This window comes from Callithrix jacchus, chromosome 2, assembly GCF_049354715.1.
Source record: "Callithrix jacchus isolate 240 chromosome 2, calJac240_pri, whole genome shotgun sequence".
NCBI lineage: Eukaryota > Metazoa > Chordata > Mammalia > Primates > Cebidae > Callithrix > Callithrix jacchus.
The window spans coordinates 10632322-10654844 of record NC_133503.1 but is presented as its reverse complement, the minus strand read 5'-3'; the positions used below and the strand labels follow the sequence as shown (position 1 = coordinate 10654844).

Here is a 22523-nt window from a genome sequence, read left to right as displayed (position 1 = left end):
CGTCTCATAATAAATAAAAACAAAATTGAGGTCAGGCCAAGCTTGGTGGCTCATGTCTATAAGCCCAGTGTTCTGGGAGGCTGAGGCAGGGGGATCACTTGAACCCAAGCGTTTGAGGCTGCAGTGCGGTGCGAAGGCACCACTGGCCTACAGCCCGGGCTACAGAGTGAGAGCCTGTTTCTTAAAAAAAAAAAACAAAAAAACAAAGAGGAAGGAACTATGTACAAAGGTGTAATAAAGGAATCAACCAGAATGGGCAAATTGGTAAAGCACCGGGGATTGCTGGAACAGTGGGAAGTCACTATACCCTGTCTCTAAATAGATAAATAAATTGGAAGACGAGGAGGCGAGCACGACCCCCGGACCGACCGAAGCCCACGCGCCGCTGCATCCCGCGCCCAGCGCCTAGTCCCGCCGCCGCCGTCGCCACCACGCCCTAGAGAAAGGCTGAAGGAGATAAAGCCAAGGTGAAGGACGAACCGCAGAGAAGATCCGCGAGGCTGTCTGCTAAACCTGCTCCTCCCAAGCCAGAGCCCACGCCTAAAGAGGCCCCTGCGAAGGGAGAGAAGGTGCCCAAAGGGAAAAGCTGATGCTGGCAAGGAAGGGAATAACCCTGCAGGAAACGGAGACGCCCAAACAGACCAGGCGCAGGAAGCCGAAGGTGCTGGAGACGCCGAGTGAAGTGTGTGCATTTTTGATTACTGTGTACTTCTGGTGACTGTACAGTTCGAAATACTGTTTTTTATCAAGTTTTATAAAAATGCAGAATTTTGTTTTACTTTTTTTTTTTTAAGCTATGTTGTTAGCACACAGAACACTTCATTGCTGTTTTGGGGGAAGGGGCATATGTCACTCACTAACAGAATGTCTCCAAAGCTGGATTGTTGTGGGGAAACGACTTTCCCTTCTAGTTTTGAGAGACTTCCTCTTGGCTCCCAGGAGGAGGGATTCCCTGACTTTGACACACACGGCCACCTTGGCACACAAAAGCCTTGCGGTATGAAAAACAAATTCGCTTTTATGTCCTCTTCTCCCTTTCGGTCTTTCAGCATAGACTTAACTCCCTTAAGCCCAGGCATCTGTTGGGACCTGACCCCCAGTCATTGGTTACACTGTGTCAGGCAATCTGGACTTGCCAGTGATGCCACTGAGATGGCACCTGTCAAAAGAGCAGTGATTCCATTTCTAGACTGTGGATCTTCAGCTAAATTCTGCCATTTCATTTCACTTCCTGAAAGTCAGGGTCGGCTCGTGAAAAGCTGTTAAACAACACGCTAAATGTGAAATGTCAACCCTCACTCTAAGGTTTCCCTGTTCAGAGCATCACATGAGGACTTCATTGGGATTTATAGTGGCTTTCTGAGTTTTGGTGGTCCATCAAAGAAGGGAGTTTGAAAGCTGTTGTATGCTGTTAATGATTGCCCATGTCCTGCCTGAAATACCATGATTGTTTATGGAAAATATCTTTAATAAAGCTGGATACAGTTTAGCTTGGAAAAAAAAATTAACTAATTAAAATTAAATCGAGCTTTTTTTTTGGAGGCAGTGTCTCACTCTGTTGCCCAGGCTGGACTTCAATGGCGCAGTCTCTGCTCACTGCAGCCTCAACCTCCCGGGTTCAAGTTATTCTCCTGCCTCAGCCTCCCAAGTAGCTGGGATTACAGGCACGCGCCACCACACCCAGCTAATTTTTATATTTTCAGTAGACAGAGTTTCACCATGTTGGCCAGTCAAACTCCAGGCCTCAACTGGTCCCCCTGCCTTGGCCTTCCAAAGTGCTGAGATTACGGGCGTGAGCCACTGCGCCCGGCCAAGGTCATTGCCTCTTCCTCTGTCAGCATCCGAACTGCGTTCTCACACTCTGTTAATTGTCATCTGCCTCTCCACTGACACAAAGAATCAGGTGACATCTAATCTCTCCCAAAGAAAGCCAGGGGAGGGGGTACTCACAAAGCCTCCCACAGAAACACAATCTAAGTAAGGGTGAAACCAGTCCAGTCCTTGCCATGCAAATGTAGCCTGAATGGCACTGCCATCGCCCATCCCCGATCCCCGTGTCCAGGTCTTATTTGGGTAACCTCCCATGAGACAGAACTTCCTCCTCGCGTTTCTCTTCTAGGCCCTCATAGCCTCTCATCAATGCTAGAGGTCCCCATTGATTTCCTCCCTTCCATCAGGCCCCCACAATCCATCCCACAATGTAAGCTCCTCAGTGCAAATGTCTGAGCAAAAGCCTTCAGTGGCTCCCTGGTAACTGCAAATGCCTGCCTCCTTTTCACTTCTCTACTGATGTGTGAATTTTTACCAAACGCTCTTATTAATTAAAAAAAAAAGCCAGGTGCAGTGGCTCACGCCTATAATCCCAGCACTTTGGAAGACTGAGGCGAGCGGATCACGAGATCAGGAGTTGGAGGCCAGCTGACCAACATAGCGAAACCCATCTCTACTAAAAATATAAAAAATTAGCAGGGCATGGTATTGGGCACCTGTACTCCTAGCTACTTGGGAGGCTGAGGCAGGAGAATCGCTTGAACCTAGGAGGTGGAGGTTGCAGTGAGCTGAGATCACGCCATTGCACTCCAGCCCAGCAACAATGCAAGACTCCCTCCCCCCCGACCCCCCCCCCAAATGTCGGGGCAGGATGGCTCATACCTGTAATCCCAGTGCTTTGGGAGGCTGAGGTGGTAGGATCACTTGAGCCTAGGAGATCGTGACCAGCCTGGGCAACCCAGCAACGTTCCTTTCACTACAAAGAAGTAATTTTTTTTTTTTTTTGAGATGGGGTCTCGCTCTGTCTCCCAGGCTGGAGGGCAGTGGCCGGATCTTTGCTCACTATGGCCTCTGCCTCCCTGGCTCTAGTAGTCCTCCTGCCTTGAGAGTGGCTGGGACTACAGGCTTGCACCACCACACCCAACTAATTCTAAAATGTGTTGTACAGATGGGGCCTTGCTCTGTTGCCCATGCTAGTTTCAAACTCCTGAGCTCAAGCAGTCCATCTGCCTCAGCCTCCCAAAGCGCTGCGATGACAAGTGTGAGTCACCTTGCCTGATCAAATTAAAAAAAAAATACACTTGAATCACCAAATTGTTATGCCTAAAGGTGCCATTCATTACTTTGAGTTTCAAATAACTTTAAAAAAATGCATCTACACCAAGTGCTGTGGCTCACTTCTGTAATCACAGCACTTTGGGAAGCCAAGGTGGGAGGCTCGCTTGAGGCGAGGAGTTCGAGACCAATCTGGACAACATAGGAAGACTCTATCTCTGCAAAAAAATTAGCCAAGCGTGGTGGCGTGCACCTGTAGTCCCAGCTACTCGAGAGGCCGAGGCAGGAAAATCGCTAGGGCCCAGGAGCTCAAGGCCACGATGTGTTATGATCTACACTCCAGCCTGGGCGACAGAGGGAGAGACTGACTCCAAATGAAAACAAACAAAAATACCTAAATTGGAATTTAACCAAAACCTTGAACTTTCTCCAGAGTCTCTGCTAAGCATCACACTTCTCTCTGCCTGCTGGTACCCTGGCTGACGTCTGAGCAGGATGCGATGCGCGCCTCAGAGCCTAAGATAAAACAGAAAGTGCCTGTAGGGCTTTCTACCAACAAATAAGTTCTGACGGATTCATTTGATGAGGTTTGGAAGGGAGGTCCTGGAAGGTGCCCGCGGACTCGGCCCTGAGCTCCCGGACCTGGGCTCTGCGATCCTTGCAGAAGGCATGGACAGGGGCAGGATGGGAAGCCTGGAGGCTGGGTGGAGGCGGCTACCCACTGAGGTCGGGTCCGGCCAGGCGCCCACGCTGCGCCAGCCTGCCGGGCTGCGCTTCTCGGGGCTGCGGCCGCGGAGCTGGTCCGGCGCTCCCCGGTCCCAGGCCCGGAAAGAGCTAACGAGCTATTCGCAGACGGGCCGGGATTCCCCCAGGGGAGGCCCCACTTCCCAGCCTGCGTGATCCCCGCCTACCACCCCGGGCCCTCGCGGGGCACCCCCAGCAGGAGCAGGCAGGGCAGTGGGCGGCGCTCGGCGGAGGGCAGCGCGCTCTGGGCGCGCGGGGACCGCGGGCGCTGGGAGGAGAGGGTGGTGCGCGGGCGGGGGCGGGGCGAGCGAGGGCAGATCAGGGCAGCCCGCCCCCAGGCCCCGCCCCGTCCAGGCCCCGCTCCGGCCGCACCCCGCCCCGGCCCCGCCGCGAACGGCCGGGCCCCGGTGACTGACAGGACTCCAGACCAGTCACCGCGCGCCTCGAGGCCCCAAGGGGCCAGTCGGGGCTGACCCGCAGAGGGGCTTCGGTTGGGGAGGGGGCGGGCGGGGAAGCCTTTCGGAAAGGGGCGGGGTCTCAAGAAGACTGGCAGAACTCACAGCCAATAGCAGGCGGGAGCCGTCCCGTTAACGCCGGATCCCCGCGGGTAGGGCGGGGCGGGCGGTGCGGTGGGGATCCCGGGGCGACCGAGGGCCCCAGACTCGGCTCCTCACGGCGACATGGATCGGATGGCCAGCTCCATGAAGCAGGTGCCCAACCCGCTGCCCAAGGTGCTGAGCCGGCGCGGGGTCGGCGCCGGGCTGGAGGCGGCGGAGCGCGAGAGCTTCGAGCGGACTCAGGTGAGGACGGGGGACCCCGGGGCATCCCTGGGGCACCCTGAGGGACGCGGTGTCCGGGAAGGGCTTTGAAGGGAATAGGAGTCTTGCAGGCCCCAGTTGAGGACGGAGCGAGGGGGTCGTGAGCGGGGACATTGGCGTACAGATCTGGGCGATCCCAGGAATGTCGGGGACCCCAGGGTATCCCAGCTGGCCTGGGGAGAAGGGCAGGAGGGTCAGGGGCGGGCTAGGAGGAGAAGGCAGGATGCGTGCGGCCAAGCGGAGCCTGAGCGGCTGGGGACCCGGCAGGGGTCCCAAGGGGAGGTGAGGGGGGGAAGGAACTGAAAAGGGACGGAATGGAAAGGGTGCCCCTAAACAGCGGAAGCGCACGGGAGCCACTTGGAGACTCACGTGTGGGGGCGGAGAGTGGGGGCGCCGGACTGGGAGTGTGAAGGGTGAAGGGACCTCTCCTCCCCTCCTATCACTTCTTGGTTGCACTGACATCCCCTTCCAACCTGCACCCCTCAGCATCCCCCTTTCTCGTTGCCTCTTGTTTGGCTCTGGCCAGCCCCAGCTGTCAGCTCTGAGGCCGCGACGAAGGGTCGGAGCAGGGAAAAGGAATGCAGGAAATGCAAAGTGTGGCCAAGCTGGGAAAATGACTTTGGGGGCAAAAGTGGAAACCACTGTGCTCCATGGTGCCCCAAGCCCTGATTTGGGGTTTTGGTTTTATTCGCCAAGATGTGCCTGACAGCTACTAGGCAGACTGCCCTATTTGTCCTGCCTGACCAGGGCTCGGGGCCAAAATTCCTCATTGTCATCAACAAAAAGCCACAATCCATTTTTACCTCCGAGTTTTTAATGCCTGGTGTATTGATTGGACTGAATTAAGCTGACATGTTGATGTTGTTCATCCGTTCATTTGTATGTAAAATCCATTTCAAAGAGTACAACGCTTCTTTTAATCCCAGTGCCGATGTTGGAGGGGCAGATTTGTTCTACACTCTTGCGCTCAGAGTGGAACCTTTGAAGACCCAGTTGGGTCCCCCACTGCCAGAGGCTGGTCCCCTGATGTGTAAGGAATACTTCCCCTAGACACGGTTGGAGGGAAAGTGCTTTGGGATTTGAGTTAGAAAAGATGTGAGAATCTGACTGAGGGTTCTGTATATGGAATCTTTCAAAGAATAAAGCTTTTGGCATAGTGTGATACCTCACGCCCAGCACTTTGGGACGTCTAGGCTGGTGGATCACCTGAGGTCCGGAGTTCGAGACCAGCCTGGCCAACATGGTGAAAACCCATCTCTACTAAAAATACAAAAAATTAGCCGGTGGACGACCGTAATCCCAGCTACTTGGGAGGCTGGGGCAGGAAAGTTTCTTGAACCTGGGAGTTGAAGGTTGCAGTAAGCTGAGATTATACCACTGCACTCCAGCCTGGGCAACAAGAGCAAAACTCCGTCTCAAACAAAAACAAAAACAAAAAAGAATAAACCTTTCCACCCCCAGAGAACTTCATCCTCTTCTTATTCTGAAAATCTTTGCCTGAGCTGCCCTACCCCACACCGGGGCAACATAGTGAAACCATGTATCTACAAAAAATAAAATAATAGGCTGGGTGCAGTAGCTCACACCTGTAATCCCTGCACTTTGGGAGGCCAAGGTGGGAGGATTACTTGAGCCCAGGAGTTTGAGATGAGCCTGGGCAACACGATGAGATCCTGCCTCTATTTTTAAAAAAAATTTTCAATTAACCTGGAGTTGGCATATACCTGTAGTCCCAGCTATTCGAGAGGCTGAGGCAGGAGGTTGAGCCCAGGAGGTTGAAGCTGCAGTGAGCTCTGATTGTGCCACTCCAGCCTGGGTGACAAAATGAGACACTGTCTCTACAACAACAAAAAAAAAAAAAAGAAAAGAAAAAGGAGAAGAGAAGGTGGCCCCACGCAGGTGTGTCTGAATGGTGTGAGGCAGTGAGACCCTATCTCTAAAAAAAAAAAAAAGAAAAGAAAAAGGAGAAGAGAAGGTGGCCCCACGCAGGTGTGTCTGAATGGTGTGAGGCAGGGGGTCTCCCCTACCTGGTGATCCTATCCCAGGAGGGAAGTGGCAGATGGTCATTCATTTCACTTCTGCCTCCCAGGATCCAGCTGGGTTTGAGGCTTGTTCTCTGATTTCATGGACCAGACCCCTGAAAAGAAGGAAGTTTTCTGTCTGTCTTGGATGTTAGTGCGTCTGCTAGCTGCCTGGTTGTATGAGGCTTCTTGCTCCATGAAACAGTGTGTATATTCCTTTTATTTTTATATTTTTGTAGAGATGGGGTCTCACTGTGTTGCCCAGATTGGTCTCAAACTCCTAGTCTTTAGCGATCCTCCTGCTTCTGCCTTCCAAAGTGCCGGGACTATAGGCGTGACCCATGGCACCCAGCCTATTGTTGTTTTTAAATAAATGAAGTAAGAAAATAAACAGACCAGGTGCAGTGGCTCAAGCTTGTAATCCCAGCACTTTGGGAGGCCAAGGTGGGTGGATCACAGTCAGGAGTTCGAGACCAGCCTGGCCAACACAGTGAAACCCTATGTCTACTAAAAATACAAAAATTAGCTGGATCTGGTGGCGAGCACCTGTAGTCCCAGCTACTCGGGAGACTGAGGCAGGAGAATCGCTTGAACCCGGGAGGTGGAGGTTGCAGTCAGCCAAGATTGTGCCACTGCACTCCAGCCTGGGCGACAGAGCTAGACTCCATCTCAAAATAAATAAATAGATATTATTTTATAACAACCCATTTCTTCTAGAGTCTCAAATAAGTAAAAACTAGAGCAAGAGAAATATGCATAAGAGTTTGACCCATAACAGTGATAGAAATTAGGTTTGTGAAAGTTTCCACCCATGAGTGGCATGTTTTCTTGCTATCCAGGGACAGCCCAACAGGATAGTCTAGGTCAGTGTTTTCTGGTGTTTTACATTCTGTGGGACATGTGACTGGCCAGATTTGACCTGGGTGAGGTGAGTAGGGATGATGTGGAGTGGAGCAGAAAAAGAATTTTTCTGATGTTGAAACTCTTATTTTTATCTTTTTATTTTTGAGATGGGGATGTCACTGTGTGTGCCCAAGCTGATCTTGAACTGCTAGCCTCAAGCGATCTTCCCATCTCAGCCTCCCAAAGTGCTGGGATTTCAGGTGTGAGCCACTGCACTCAGCCTCTGGTTGAAAACTCTTTAGGGGAGTAGGAGAGTAAAGAAGCAGAACAAGCCCAGACAACAGTGTAAGACCCCATCTCTACAAAAAATAAAATTCGCAGGACGGGGTGGCGTGTGCCTGTTGTCCCAGTAACTTTGGAGACCGAGGCGGGAGAATTGCTCGAGCCCAGGAGGCTGAGGCTGCAGTGAGCAAAGATCGCGCCACTGCAATCCAGCCTGGGCAACACAGTGAGACCCCATCTCAAAAAAAAAGAAAAGAAATAAAAGAACAGCCCTAAAACCCATCATTAGTCAATCTGCAAAAAGTTATTTTGTTTAATAACTATCTATCAAATGTATTATGAGGCTGCGGAGATTGGTAAGCAAAGGGGACAATATATTATGAGATATAGAAATGAATTCTAAAAAACTTAATGAGTTAAGAGACCGTGAGAATCAGCCAAGGTATAATAATAACTAACTAATTATTGTATTTGACATCATTCTAAGGAGTTCATTGTATTATCCTTTTTTTTTTTTTTTTTTAATAAGACTGGGTTTTACCATGTTGGACAGGCTGGTTTCGAACTCCTGACCTCAAGTGATCCACCCGCCTCAGCCTCCCAAAGTGCTGGGATTACAGGCGTGAGCCACCGCACCCAGCCCTGTATTATTTTTTTAAATCTTGACAAGAATGGACGAGGTGGGTGTCAGTCAACCAGATTTTACTCTCAGGAAAATCGAGGCACAGAGAGATTAAGTAACTCACCAGAAGTCACACAGCTGGAAGTGGTCCCAACCTTTCCCCACTGCCTTGGGCTGCCTCTGAGTACTGAGTAGATGCTGGCATTGGAGCTAGGAGGCATTTGAGTCTTACAGCTGGGCATGTATATGGGCCATATGGCCTCACGGACATTGTCGAGCCTTTCTAAGCCTTGGTTTCCTTATGGTTAAGTAAAGATAATATTCATCTGGCAGGTTTATTGGGATTAAGTTAAACAATATGCATGGAGGCATTTTGTAAACTGTGGAGCGCTAGTTCAATGACTATTGGTTTTTTTTTTTTTTTTTCTTTTTGAGACAGTCTCACTCTGTTGCCCAGGCTGGAGTGCAATGGCACAATCTTGACTCATTGCAACCTCTGCCTCTTGGGTTTAAGCGATTCTCCTGCCTCAGCCTCCTGAGTAGCTGGGACCACAGATGCCTGCCACTGCGCCTGGCTAATTTTTGTATTTTTAGTAGAGACCAGGCTGGTCTCGATCTCCTGGCCTCAGGTGATCAGGCTGCTTCGGCCACCCAAAGTGCTGGGATTGTGGGCCTGCGCCACTGCGCCCGGCCCAGTGATTATTGTTATAATCTGACTGGGAAGACGAACCCGAGACAGCGGAAGAGTGAGGAATCATACAGGCTGCGGTTAATTCTTCCTTAGGGGGATAGAAGTGGTACCAGGTACCAGGTAATACGGTAATTACCAAGAGCACGTGGATGAAGCACAGGCTTTGGGGTTGGAGCTCTGCCTGAGGACTGAGCCACATCTTTTAGCATGAGTTAGTGCCTGCTGGATGGACGAGGGGATGGGGCATTCCAGTGCAAGAGGAACACAAAGAAAGAAACATCTAGACTAGGCAGAGAAGCTCCTCAGTGGGTGCAGCCAAGACTCATTGGCTGGGATAGAGAGAAGGGCAAAATTGGCCACTCCCTCCTCTGAACTCTAGCAGGGCTGGTGACCTCTCCTAGCTCCTGTGACCTTGTGCTGTCGTCATTTCTCTCCGCGGCCCCCAGTGAACACTGAGCTTATTGAGGGCAGGTCTGTGTCTTACTCTTGCCTACATCCTGAAGCTCGTGGTTAGTGGTGAATGGGGCCAGCAAGGAAACTCTGGGCCTGGGTGGATAGCTCAGCCTGGGCTACGGGAGAGATTAATAATTTCTTTCTTTTTTAAAAGATGGTCTTGCTCTATTGTTCAGTCTGGAGTGCAGTGACATGATCATGGCTCACTTTTGCCTTGGACTCCTGGGCTCAAGTGATCCTCCCGCCTTAGCCTCCTGAGTAGCTACAGGAGCACACCTCCATGCCTAGCTGATCTTTAAAATTTACTTATTGATTTTGTGAGACAGTCTCTCTCTGTCACCCAGGCTGGAGTGCAGTGGCCCGATCTCGGCTCACTACAACCTCCACCTCCCAGGTTCAAGCGATTCTCCTGCCTTAGCCTCCCAAGAAGCTGGGATTACAGATGTGAGCCACCACGCCTGGCTAATTTTTTTAATTTTTAGTAGAGACAGTGGTCTCACCTTGTTGGCCAGGCTGGTCTTGAACTCCTGACCTCAGGTGATCCACCCGCCTCAGCCTCCCAAAGTGCTGGGATTGCAGGTGTGAGCCACTGTGCCCAGCCTAAAATTTTTTTTGTAGAGATGGAGTCTCGCTATGTTGAGCTCCAGGACTCGGACAGTCCTCCCGCCTCGGCTTCCCAAAGTGCTGGGATTACAGGTGTGAGCCTCTGTGCCCGGCCTGTAATTACTTGATGTTTTCTCCTGATGCTCCAAGTTGGCTGCTGGTCTAGCCTGGCCTCTCACATGCCTAGTGTAGAGCCAGACGGCATGGGTATCCAAGCACTGTCACTGCACTGCCTGCCGCCTTCTGTCCCGGCTTCTATACCCTCAGACCAGCTTACGTACCTACTCCTGCAGCCTCCTCCAGGAAGCCTTGCCTCCTCAGCTCTCCTGGCACTGTCCTCACATTTCACCTGGCCACGGTCACTGCCAGAGTAGGCACCACTGACCTGCCTGATGGCCCAGCTACTGTCCCCATCTCCAGCCAGACCCTTTGTGTGTGCCCCACCCAATCCATCACAAGCCACCTTCCAGCTTTAGGGAAGTGAAAAGTACTTCCTGCCCTCAAAAAAGAAACCAGCTGTAATAAGGAGACCTTATCGGGAGTACTTTACAGTTTATAAAGCATGTTCCCAGCCGTCATTGGGACCGCACGATGATTAGTCATTATCATTTTCATTTTATGGAGGAGGACATCGTGACTCAAAGAGCTTGGTAACTTGCCCAGGGTCATCCCACGGGTGAGTGGAAGGGCCAGGACTCAAAGCCAGGACTCCAGGTTCCAAGCATCAGGCCCATTCGACCACACGGTCCTCCCGCCGGCCAAGAGGGCGGTTCTGGAATCAGCCAGGAGGGCTGCCAATCACAGGGCAAATAAAATACCCTGTCTGTTTTTACTTAGCTGGAAAATGGTTTTCTCCATGGTTTGTTTATTTCTTCAACATCCGTTTAGTGAGCACACACCGTGAAGGAGACACAGAGATGAATGAGATAGAGAGACCATTTCCAGGGGGGCTCGTGAGTCAGCGGGGAGGCGGCGGACTGGCCGCGGTGCGGCTCCGGGACAGGCCTTGGTGCTCCATGTGGTCGGGCCCCGAAACATCAGCATCACCAGGGACATTAGGGTGTCGGGCACCACCCAGAACTACTGAGTCAGGGCCTGTTGTTTTCACCAGAGCCCCGGGGAGTCTGTGCACGCTGTTTGAGCACCAGTACTCTGTGAGTTCTGGGATTAGAGGAAAAGTCAGAGGAGGGGACAAACCTTTAGAAAGTCACATCTCTTCGGGTGGGCTGGGCGCAGCGGCTCATGTTTATGATCCAGCACTTTGGGAGGCTGAGGCGGGAGGATTACTTGAGCCCAGGAGTTTGAGACCAGCCTGGGCAACACAGTGAGACCCTGTCTCTAAAATAAAATAAAATATAAAATAGGGCCAGGTATGGTGGCTCACACCTGTAATCCCAACACTTTGGGAGGCCGAGGTGGGCGGATCATGAAGTCTGGAGTTCGAGACCAGCCTGACCAACATGGTCAAACCCTGTCTCTACTAAAAATACAAAAATTAGCTGGAAGTGGTGGTGGGAGGCTGAGTCAGGAGAATTGCTTGAACCCAGGAGGTGGAGATTGCAGTGAGCCGAGATCGCACCACTGCAGTACAGCCTGGGCAACAGTGCAAGACTCCATCTCAAAAATAAATAAATAAATAAAAATAAAATAAAATACTGTTTCTCTGGGCCCCCTGCATAAGGACTCTGTGTCATTGGTCTGGTGATCACTGACACTTTGCGAAGTTCCAGGTAGTTCTCATGTGCGATCAAGATGGTGACCATGGTTCCTGATGGATTCCACACCCCTGGCATCCCATGGACTTTGGGTGGCTCAGTTGGTTCCAGTTATTCTCAGCAAACCAAGATGGCACTAGGCCTGTCTCCTGCAGGTAAGAAGCATCTGTGTCTTAGGTTTGTTCTTGGGAAATGCCAGTGCCCAGAGCCAGGCTGTGGAGCACCCTGGGCCTCAAACCTACTCCTTCCCCTCCTGCTGTGGAGCAGGGCACACAGGCGTCACACCTTGCCTGAAGCCTGAGCAGGTGCCTTCTTGAAGGGAGAGCTACATGTGAACCTTGTTTTTCCATTTACTTGACAATTGGAGCTGGCATCTTTTTTTTTTTTTGAGATGGAGTGTCCTCTGTCACCCAGGCTGAAGTGCAATGGTGCCATCTTGGCTCACTGCAACCTCTGGTCTCCTGAGTTCAAGTGATTCTCTCACCTCAGCCTCCGGAGTAGCTGGGATCCCAGGTGCCCGCCAGCAATCCTGGCTAATTTTTGTATATTTAGTAGAGACAGGGTTTCACCATGTTGGTCAGTGTGGTCTCAAACTCCTGACCTTAAGTGATCCGCCCGCACTGGCCTCCCAAAGTGCTGGGATTACAGGTGTGAGCCATTGCTCTTAGCCCAGAGCTGGCTTCTTAAAGTTCTGTGCCCTCCTGTCTCTCCCACCTTGCTCACTTAATGGGTATTGAAAAACGAAAGAAGGAAGTTAAGAACTTTCTTTTGGTCGCTGGTTTTGTACTGTTCTGGGTTTCTTCCCAGTGACGGGAATGATAATAGTTAACATTTGCTGGCCGTGCACGGTGGCTCACGCCTGTAATCCCAGCCCTTTGGGAGGCTAGCGCGGGCGGATCACCTGAGGTCAGGAGATCAAAACCATCCTGGCCGACCTGGTGAAACCCCGTCTCTACTAAAAATACAAAAATTAGCTAGGTGTGGTGGCAGGCACCTGTAATCCCAGCTACTCAGGAGGCTGAGGCAGGAGAATTGCTTGAACCTGGGAGGCGGGGAGGTTGCAGTGAGCCAAGAACACACCACTGCAGTCCAGCCTGGGCAATAGAGCAAGACCCTGTCTAAAAAAAAAAATATGTACTGCCCACGTACTGTGTGAAGGTGGTAAAGGCCTTACGTGAGCTATCCTTCTCAATCTTTGCAACATATGTATGAATTAGAATCCCTATTTTAGCTCAGGCCTGGTGGTACATGCCTGTAATCCCAGCTACTCGGGAGGCTGAGGCAGGAGAATCGCTTGAACCCAAGAGGCGGAGGTTGCAGTGAGTCGAGATCATGCCACTGCACTCCAGCCTGGGCAACAAGAGCAAAATTCCATCACAAAAAAAAAAAAAAAATTCTTATTTGACAGAGGAGGAAATTGAAGCTTTAGGCGTTGATAGCTATGCTCTCCGTCTGTCTCTCTGTCACTGCCTAGCACCCTCTGCTGTCTTCCTCCTTCCTCCTTTTGACACTTGGGGTCCCCAAGGCACTATCCTCACCCCACTTCTCTTTTACCTCCTGTCCACTTCCTTCGCCCTCACCTCTGTCTGAGGTTTCTCTTCTCACTTCTGTGACACTGACTCCCTCCTCTCCCTCCTGACTTCCCAGCGTGAGTGCCACTTCCCACTGCACATCTGTACCACCTCGGGCAGCCCCATGGCAGGACGGTGGTCACCACCTTGCCTCTGGCATCAATTCTGAGCCCTCCCTCCCTCCGGCCCTCACAGCCGCATCCTGTTGAGAGCCTCTTCGAGGCTCCTCTCGCCCACTCATCCTGCATTTCTTGCAATTCCTGTTCTTATTATCTCTTGCCTGGATTTTTGTCACCCTGCCTGCCTACTAAATCATCTGTCTTGGACACAGTGTCCCTCAAATCCAACTTTGCATTTTTTTTTAAGGGGTGAAGTCTCCTCTTGTTGCCTAGGCTGGAGTGCAGTGGCACGATCTTGGGTCACTGCAAACTCTGCCTTCCGGGTTAAAGTGATTGTCCTGCCTCAGCCTCCTGAGTAGCTGGGATTATGGGCTCCTGCCACCATGCCTGGCTAAGTTTTATACTTTTAGTAGAGATGGGGCTTTGCCATGTTGGCCAGGCTGGTCTTGAACTCCTGACCGCAAATGATCTGCCTGCCTCAGCCTCCCATAGTGCTGGGATTACAGGCATGAGCCGCTGTGCCCATCATTCTTGTTTTTTAAGAGATAGGGTCTTGCTATGTTGCCCAGGCTGGAATGCAGTGATGCCATCATAGCTCACTACAGCCTCAAACTCTTGGGCTCAAGCAGTCCTCCCACCTCAGCCTCCTGAGTAGCTGGGACTACAGGCATGTGCTGCCACACCCAGCTAATTAAAGTTTTTCTTCTGTAGAGACCTGATCTCACTATATTGCCCAGGCTTGTCTCAATCATTTGGCCTCAAGCGATCCTCCTGCTTCAGCCTCCCAAATTGCTGGGTCCGTAGACATGAGCCACTGCACTTGGCCCCAACAATGCTTTTTTTTTCTGTTCTAGTTTCTATTTTTATTCACTTGTTAGAATTGTGTGTATGTGTGTTTGTTTGTTTACTGTGTCCTCTGCATTTTTTTTTCTCGACTCTTAGGTTCAGAGCGTATGTGCGCAGGTTTGTTACATGGGTAAACCACGTGTCGCTGAGGCTTGGTGTATGAATGATCCCGTCACCTAGGTAGTGAGCATAGTACCCCACAGGTAGTTTCCTGCCCCACTCCCGCACCCTGCACGCCCCCTCACCAACAACTACATTTATTATGACTGGCGTTTTTCAAAAACTGCCTCCCTGCCTGATGTGGCACCGTCAAGGTCCCTGGTCCCTGTCCTTTTTTTGTTTGTTTTCTTTGAGACAGAGTCTTGCTGTGTCACCCAGGCTGGAGGGCAGTGTCGCCATCTCAGCTCACTGCAACCTCCACCTCCTGGGTTCAAGCGATTCTCCTGCCTCAGCCTCCCTAGTAGCTGGGACTATAGGTGTGTACCACCACACCTAACTATTTATTTATTAATTATTATTTTATTTATTTATTATTTGTGATGGAGTCTCGCTGTCTTGCCAAGGCAGAGTGCAATGAATGGCATGATCTTGTTTTACTGCAACCTCCACCTCCTGGGTTCAATCGATTCTCCTGCCTCAGGCTCCCAAGTAGCTGGGACTACAGGTGCGCGCCACCACACCCAGCTAATTTTTGTATTTTTAGTAGAGACGGGGTTTTACCATATTGGCCAGGATGGTCTTGATCTCTTGACCTTGTGATCCGCTCGCCTCAGCCTCCCAAAGTACTGGGATTACAAATGTGAGCCACTGGACCTGGCCCCTAATTTTTGTATTTTCAGTGGAGATGGGGGTTTCGCCATGTTGCCAGGCTAGTCTCGAACTCCTGACCTCAAGTGATCCGCCCGCCTTGGCCTCCCAAAGTGCTGGGATTACAGGCATGAGCCACTGTGCCTGGCCCCGTCACTTTGCACCCGGCCGCTAATTTTTGTATTTTCAGTGGAGATGGGGGTTTCGCCATGCTGGCCAGGCTAGTCTCGAACTCCTGACCTCAAGTGATCCGCCCGCCTTGGCCTCCCAAAGTGCTGGGATTACAGGCATGACCCATGCGCCCGGACCCGTCGTTTTTCAACCTTAACTTACACCACATCCCTCCACTAGACAGCAGCCGGATCATGTAGTCAGGTGAGCCAGGGCCCTCAGCCACCATATGTTCTCACATTCATTCAAGCCCACATCTCAGCTTCCCTTCCAGGCTGGAAACTCCTGGGGGTAGGACCTGGGTCTTGGTGCCCAGTGTAGGCCCTGGCACAAGGCAGGCTCCATTCCTGTTTGCCAAATGTGCAAACAAAGAACAGTTGGAAGGTCTGGGTGCCGTGGGCAGGCCCCCACTTGCAGAGGATTTTTCCCTTACAAATTTTGGAGACTCTCCCTCTGTCTCTGATTTCTGCAGTGATTAATTCTTCCCAAGTGCCTGTCTCGTGTGCCAGGCATGTGCACCCAGGGTGCCACAGAACCCCCTGCCTAGCTGGCTCCCTGGGAGGTTCCCTGTAGAACCCACGGACTCAAAGCCTCTGGGGTCTAGAAACAGAATTAGGGCTGAAGATCGATTACTTGAGTGTCTGCAAAGTTGAGAATATTTTATTTTTCTTTGTTTGACTTTTCGAGACGGAGTCTCGCTAGTTGCCTATGCTGGAGTGCAGTGGCATGATCTCGGCTCACTGAAACCTCTGACTCCCGGGTTCAACCGATTCTCCTCCCTCAGCCTCCCAAGTAGCTGGGACTACAGGCGTGCACCAGCACACCTGGCTTTTTTTTTTTTTTTTGTATTTAGTAGAGATGGGGTTTCACCATGTTGGTCAGGCTGGTCTCGAACTCCTGACCTCAAATGATCCACCCACCTCTGCCTCTCAAAGTGCCTGAATTTACAGGCGTAAGCCTCCCCGCCCAGCAAGAGCACTTTATAAGTGTTCCTAAAACATAGTTTTGGCCTTCCCAGGGCTTCTTTCTGATTAAGGTGGGACTTGCCGAACTAGAAGATGTTCCCAGGAAGGGAGAGAGACTGGTAGTGCCGTGGGCACCTGGATGTGGCTGGCTGGCAGTGGCCTGTATGCAGGTGCTGGTGTTTGCAACAGGGCACGAAGGATGTGAGGGCGAATCCCGAGTAACATGAGGACCCTCTCTGGAGAGCGAGGAAATCCGGCTCTGCTACTGAACTTCTTGTTTCAAAATGAGGAGGTTGGAAAAGATTTTGGCGGGTCCTTCCGGCTCAGAAATAGTTGAGCTTATAAAACTTCTGTGAGCCGCTTTCACATTGCGAACTAAGGACATGCATTTCTACTGAGCTCTCAGCTGCTCTCTTCAAAGGAGTTTCAAATACCCTGGTATGTGGAATGAGAATCAGGTACCAGAGTCGGGGGCTCTTAAAAGGCCGGTGCATTGCTGTAACGAGATGTCTACAAAAGCCACTTTGGGAGGCTGAGACGGGCGGATCACTTGAAGTCAGGAGTTTGAGACCAGCCTGGCCAACACAGAAAAACACCATCTCTACTCAAAATACAAAAATCAGCCAAGTGTGGTGGCATGCACCTAACTCCCAGCTGCTTGGGAGGCTGAGGCAGAAAAATGCTTGAACCCAGGAGGCAGAGGTTGCAGTGAGCTGGAATTGCAGCACTGCACTCCAGCTGGGGCAACAGAGCAAGACTCTGTCTCCAAAAAACAAAAGCAAAAAATAGGGCATCTATAAAGCCAAAGGAAAAGCAACATAAAAGGCTGGTGTAGGCCGGCACAGCGGCTCACTCCGACAGGCGGGGGCAGGACTTTGAGAGCAGCCTGGGCAATGTAGCAAGACCCCCATCGCTGAAACAGAAAATGGAAAAATAAAAAGAAAGGGTTGGTGTTGAACCTTAAGAAGGATGGGTGTGTCCCTATGGCCCGGGAGAGCAGATTCCCTGCCCAACTTGGGCACTGAAAGGGTTTCCCATCTTGCACTTCTACAGGGCACTGATGAAGACTGTTCTGTGCTTCCCATTCACTGGCCCACTTATTCCACTACCTCAAGGCGAGGTGTGGCGGAGACGGGGGTGTGGCAGCGGGCACAGCCTTGCGCAGCGGGCTGGCGGCCAGCTCTCCTCCGGCATCAAGGAGGGCTGATGACCTGGAGAGATGGCCACCTGGAAAGAGAACTTGTCAGCCCCACCTCTTGGCAGGGTGGTGGCTGTTTCCTGTTTTCCTGCCTGGGCAGGCAGGGAGGAGCTCTGTTCCCAACTTGTGGGCAGGACTTGTGAGGAGAGAGGGACCGTGATTTAAGGTGTCCACTGGCTCAGAGGAAGGGAGAATGACATCTTTTCTTGGATCGGAAAGGTTGCTGCTGCTGCCTCTGTGAATACTGCCACAAGACAGCTCAGGAAACTGGCTGCGGCTTGTGTTTAAGGACTAACACTGCAGCTTAAGGGCAGGTTGACACATTACCCCTCTGAAGCCACAGAGCAAGCATGTCATAGATGGTTGTGGTCAGCTTTCAAATACAGACACTGAGACTCAGAGATTAAAAGGCTTGAGAGCGCGCAGGAAGTGGCAGACCTGAGGTTTGAACATGGCGTGTCTGGCCCCACATTTTATACTTTCTTTCTGAATCTCCCTTTAACGTGGAAGCCTGGTCAGTGGCTTAGACATGTCTGACTTAGAAAAGGTACAGGCGTTTATTTTGCTAAGTCTTTTTTTTTTTTTTGATGGAGTCTCACTCTGTCACCCAGGCTGGAGGGCAGTGGCAGGATCTCCGCTCGATGCAACCTCTGCCTCCCGGGTTCAAGCGATTCTCCTGTCTCTGCCTCCAGAGTAGCTGGAACCACAGGCACGTGCCACCATGCCTGGCTAATTTTTGTATTTTTAGTAGAGATGGGGTTTCACCATCTCTAATGGGTAACACCATCACTTGTTACCCAGGCTGGTCTCAAACTCCTGACCTCAGGTGATCCATCTGCCTGGGCTTCCCAAAGGGCTGGGATCACAGGAGTATGCCACTGCGACTTCGTTTGCTAAGTCTTTTCCAGTTGACTTACTTGGACATTGAAAATTCCTTTATGCCTGTAATCCCAGCACTTTGGGAGGCCAGGAAGGGTGGATCACCTAAGGTCAGGAGTTCGAGACCAGCCTGACCAATATGGTGAAAACCCTTCTCTACTAAAATTACAAAAATTAGCTGGACATGGTGGTGAGTGCCTGAAATTCCAGCTACTTGGGAGGCTGAGGCAGGAGGATCACTTGAACCTGGGAGGTGGAGGTTGCCCTGAGCCGAGATCGCGCCATTGCACTCTCTGGCCTGGGTGACACAGACTCCATCTCAAAAACAAAAAAGAAAGAAAAGAAAATTCCTCTCAGAAGAAAACATTTGCAACACACATAATTATCAAAGGGCCTATATCAGGAATATGTAAAAAATTTAAGAGAAACAAACAAAAAAACTTAAAAAAGAAAAAAGACCAGGCACCATGACCCATGCCTATAATCCTAGCACTTTGGGAGGCTGAGGTGGGTGCATTCCTTGAGCCCAGAAGTTCGAGACCAGCCTGGGCAACATGGCAAAAACCTGAGGGTACAAAAAATACAAAAAGTTAGCCAGGCATCTGCCTATAGTCCCAGCTACTCGGCCCCAGGAGACTCAGGCCGTGGGGCCTGGGGAGGTCACGGCTGCAGTGAGCCATGATCACGGCACTGCACTCCAGCCTGGGCGATAGAATGAGACCCCATCTCAAAAACAAGCAAAAAGACAAACTTAATAAAAGAAATAAGCGGGAGATACTTAATGAAAGGGGATAGACAAATGGCCAGTGAAGCTATGAAAAGGTGTGGAGCTTCATTAGCAATCAGGAAAATGCAAATTAACTTGTAATGAGATACTGACTGGGCAAGGTGCCTCACACCTGTAATCCCAGCACTTTGGGAGGCTGTGGGGGGGCGGATCACCTGAGGTCAGGAGTTTGAGACCAGCCTGGCCAATATGGTGAAACCCTGTCTCTACTAAAAATACAAAAATAAGCCTGGTGTGGTGGCACTTGCCTGTAGTCCCCAAGTACTTGGGAGGTTGAGGCAGAAGAATTGCTTGATCCTGGGAGGCAGAGGTTGCAGTGAGCCGAGATTGTGCTAGTGTACTCCAGCCTGGCCGACAGAAAGAGACTGTGTCTCCAAAAAAAAAAAAAAAAAATGCCCAGGCACTGCAGGTGGGACTGTAAACTGGGGCAACCACGTCGGATAACAGTCTAGTGCTATGCTAAAATTAAAGCCAGGTATAGCCAGTAATTTAGCCATACCACTGCCAGTTACATATCCAACAGAAATGCGTAACACTGCTGGGCGCGGCGGCTCGCGCCTGCAATCTCAGCACTTTGGGATGCCGAGGCGGGCAGATCAGTTGAGGTCAGGAGTTCAAGACCAGCCTGGCCAACATGGTAAAACCCTGTCTGCTAAAAATACAAAATAATAATAATAATAACTGGGTGGCACATGCCTGTAATCCCAGCTACTTGGGAGTCTGAAGCAGGAGAGTCACTTGAATCTGGGAGACAGAGGTTGTAATGAGCTGAGATTGCTCCACTGCACTCCAGCCTGGGCAACAGAGTGAGACTCTACCCCCGCCACAGACACACACACACACACACAAAATTGCATAGCACACACATCAACAGACATTTAGAAGAATATTTATAATTATACGTTATAATAGTCCCAACCAGGAAACACCCCAAAAGCCCATGAACAGTAGATGGATGGATGTGTAATACAGTCTTCCTTTCTTTTTTTTTTTTGAGATGGAGTTTCCCTCTTGTTGCCCAGGCTGGAGTGCAGTGGTGCCCTCTCAGCTCACTGCAACCTCCACCTCCTGGGTTCAAGCCATTCTCCTGCCTCAGCCTCCCAAGAAGCTGGGATTACAGGAGCCTGCCACCACACCCAGCTTACTTTTTGTATTTTTAGTATAGATGGGGTTTCATCATGTTAGCCAGGTTGGTCTTGAACTCCTGACCTCAGGTGATCCACTTGCCTTGGCCTCTTAAAGTGCAGGGATTACAGGGGTGAGCTACCACGCTAGTCTTTTGTCAGAATACTATACACTCATGAAAATAAATAAACTCTAGTTACATTGAACAACACGGATGAATCCTGCAAGCATAACGTTGAGTGAAGAAAAAGCAGACACAAAGGGATGTTTTCTGTATGCTTCAATTTGCTTGCTTAGATAGTAAAACTAAGGAAAAAGGAAGAGATTCTCATAAAAGACCAGTAGAGGTTATCTTTGGGTGCAGGGGAGGTTAGTGATGGGGGCAAGGGGAGTTTCTGAGGCCCTGCTAACATTCTGCTGGCCTCGACAGTGGTTTTTGATAACTCATTAAGCAATACAGTTTTGTGCAGTTTTCTTTACATTTTAAAATAAAATAAAATAAAAGAACTCCTAACTAGGTGTGGTGGCTTATGCCTGTAATCATACCATTTTGGGTGGCTGAGGCGGGAGGATCGCTTGAGGCCAGGAGTTTGAGACCTGCGTGAGCAACATAGTGAGACCATGTCTCAACAAAAATTTTTTTTAACTAGCCAGGTGTGGTGGTGCGTGCCTGTATTCCCAACTGCTTGGAAGGCTGAGGCGGGAGGATCGCTTGAGCCCAGAGAGGGAGGCTGCAGTGAGCTGTGATCGCGCCACTGTACCCCAGCCAGAGTGACAAAGTGAGACTCCACCCCTAAAAACAACCAACAAAACAGAACTCCTTCCCCAGAGTAGGAGACAGTGTCTAAGAACCTGCCCCTTACCCTCTTGATGCACCCTTTGAGGTCTCTCAAATTCAGCCTCCCCTTGAAAGTGTTCCTGAGTCCGCCCTAGACCTGGGGACTGTTTGGTTTATGAATCACACATCTATAAGCAGCATCCTCCTAGAGCTGCCGTAACTTGTAGCTGGGAACTTGAGCCTTGTCATTAGCCACACGCAGAGGGTGCTGTTCCACATGCTGAAGTGGCGGCTTCCATTCACTCGTGTCTTGCGCCTACCTTCCTTAGTGGCACACAGGCCCTAAATTTCTCATTCAGCCTTTATTATGTTACCCTAGCATCTAGCAGAGGGCTTTACCCCAGCTAAGGCTGAGGATGTCTGTTAAATACAAAATAAATTAGGGGGTGATGGCTGGGCATGGTGGCTCACACCTGTAATCCCAGCACTTTGGGAGGCTGAGGTGGGCGGATCGCCTGAGGTCAGGAGTTTGAGACCAGCCCGGCCAACGAAACTCCGTCTCTACTAAAATACAAAAATTAGCCAGGTATTGTGGCATGCATCTGTGATCTCAGCTACTCAGAAGGCTGAGGCAGACGAATTGCTTGAACCCAGGAGGTAGAGGTTGCGGTGAACTAGATCATGTCGCTGCACTCCAGCCTGGGTGGCAGAGTGAGACGCGGCCTCAGAAAATAAAAATAGGCTGGGCATAGTGGCCCAGAGCTGTAATCCCAGCACTTTGGGAGGCCGAGATAGGTGGATCACCTGAGGTCAGGAGTTCAAGACCAACATGGTGAAACCCTGCCTCTATTAAAAATACGAAAATTAGCTGGGTATGGTGGCTCACACCTGTAATTCCAACCAAGCATGAGGCTGAGACGAGAGAATGGCTTGAGCCTGGGGGTGGGCGGGGTGGAGGTTGCAGTGAGCTGAGATTGCGCCAGTGTACTCTAGCATGGGTGATAGAGCAAGACTCTGTCTCCAAAAAAATAAAATAAAAATGATAATAAAAATAAAAAAGAAATTAGCCGGGCACATTGACACACAAATGCCTGTAGTCTCCAATACTTGGGACGCTGAGGTGGGAGGATTGCAGAAGGGCCTTTAGGGCAGGAGGTGCTCTACATGGCAGAAGGGACTTTGCACATGTAATTAAGGACCTTAAGACAGGGAGGGTCTTGGATGATACAGGTGGGCCCAGTCTAATCACATAGATCTTTAAAAGCAGAGCAACTTCTGGCCAGGCACGGTGGCTCATGCTTGTAATCCCAGCTTTGGGAGGCCGAGGTGGGTGGGTCACGAGGTCAGGAGTTCAAGACCAGCCTGGTAAACATGCTGAAACCCCATCTCTACTAAAGATACAAAAAGTTAGCAGGGCATGGTAGCATGCGCCTGTAATTC

The 22523-nt window shown here is 50.8% G+C and overlaps 1 protein-coding gene across 3 annotated transcripts in view; it reads left to right on the top strand.

Annotated features, from left to right (window-relative positions):
• Positions 1–4405: 4405 nt before the first annotated feature.
• HIP1 (huntingtin interacting protein 1) overlaps positions 4406–22523 on the top strand; it is a 207594-nt gene continuing 189476 nt past the window's right edge. For all 3 annotated transcript variants that reach the window (XM_035280273.3, XM_035280268.3, XM_035280261.3), the window contains exon 1: positions 4406–4589. In XM_035280273.3, the coding sequence (XP_035136164.3) occupies positions 4470–4589 (120 nt within the window). In that variant the 5' untranslated portion in view covers positions 4406–4469. The remainder of the gene's footprint in view (positions 4590–22523) is intronic.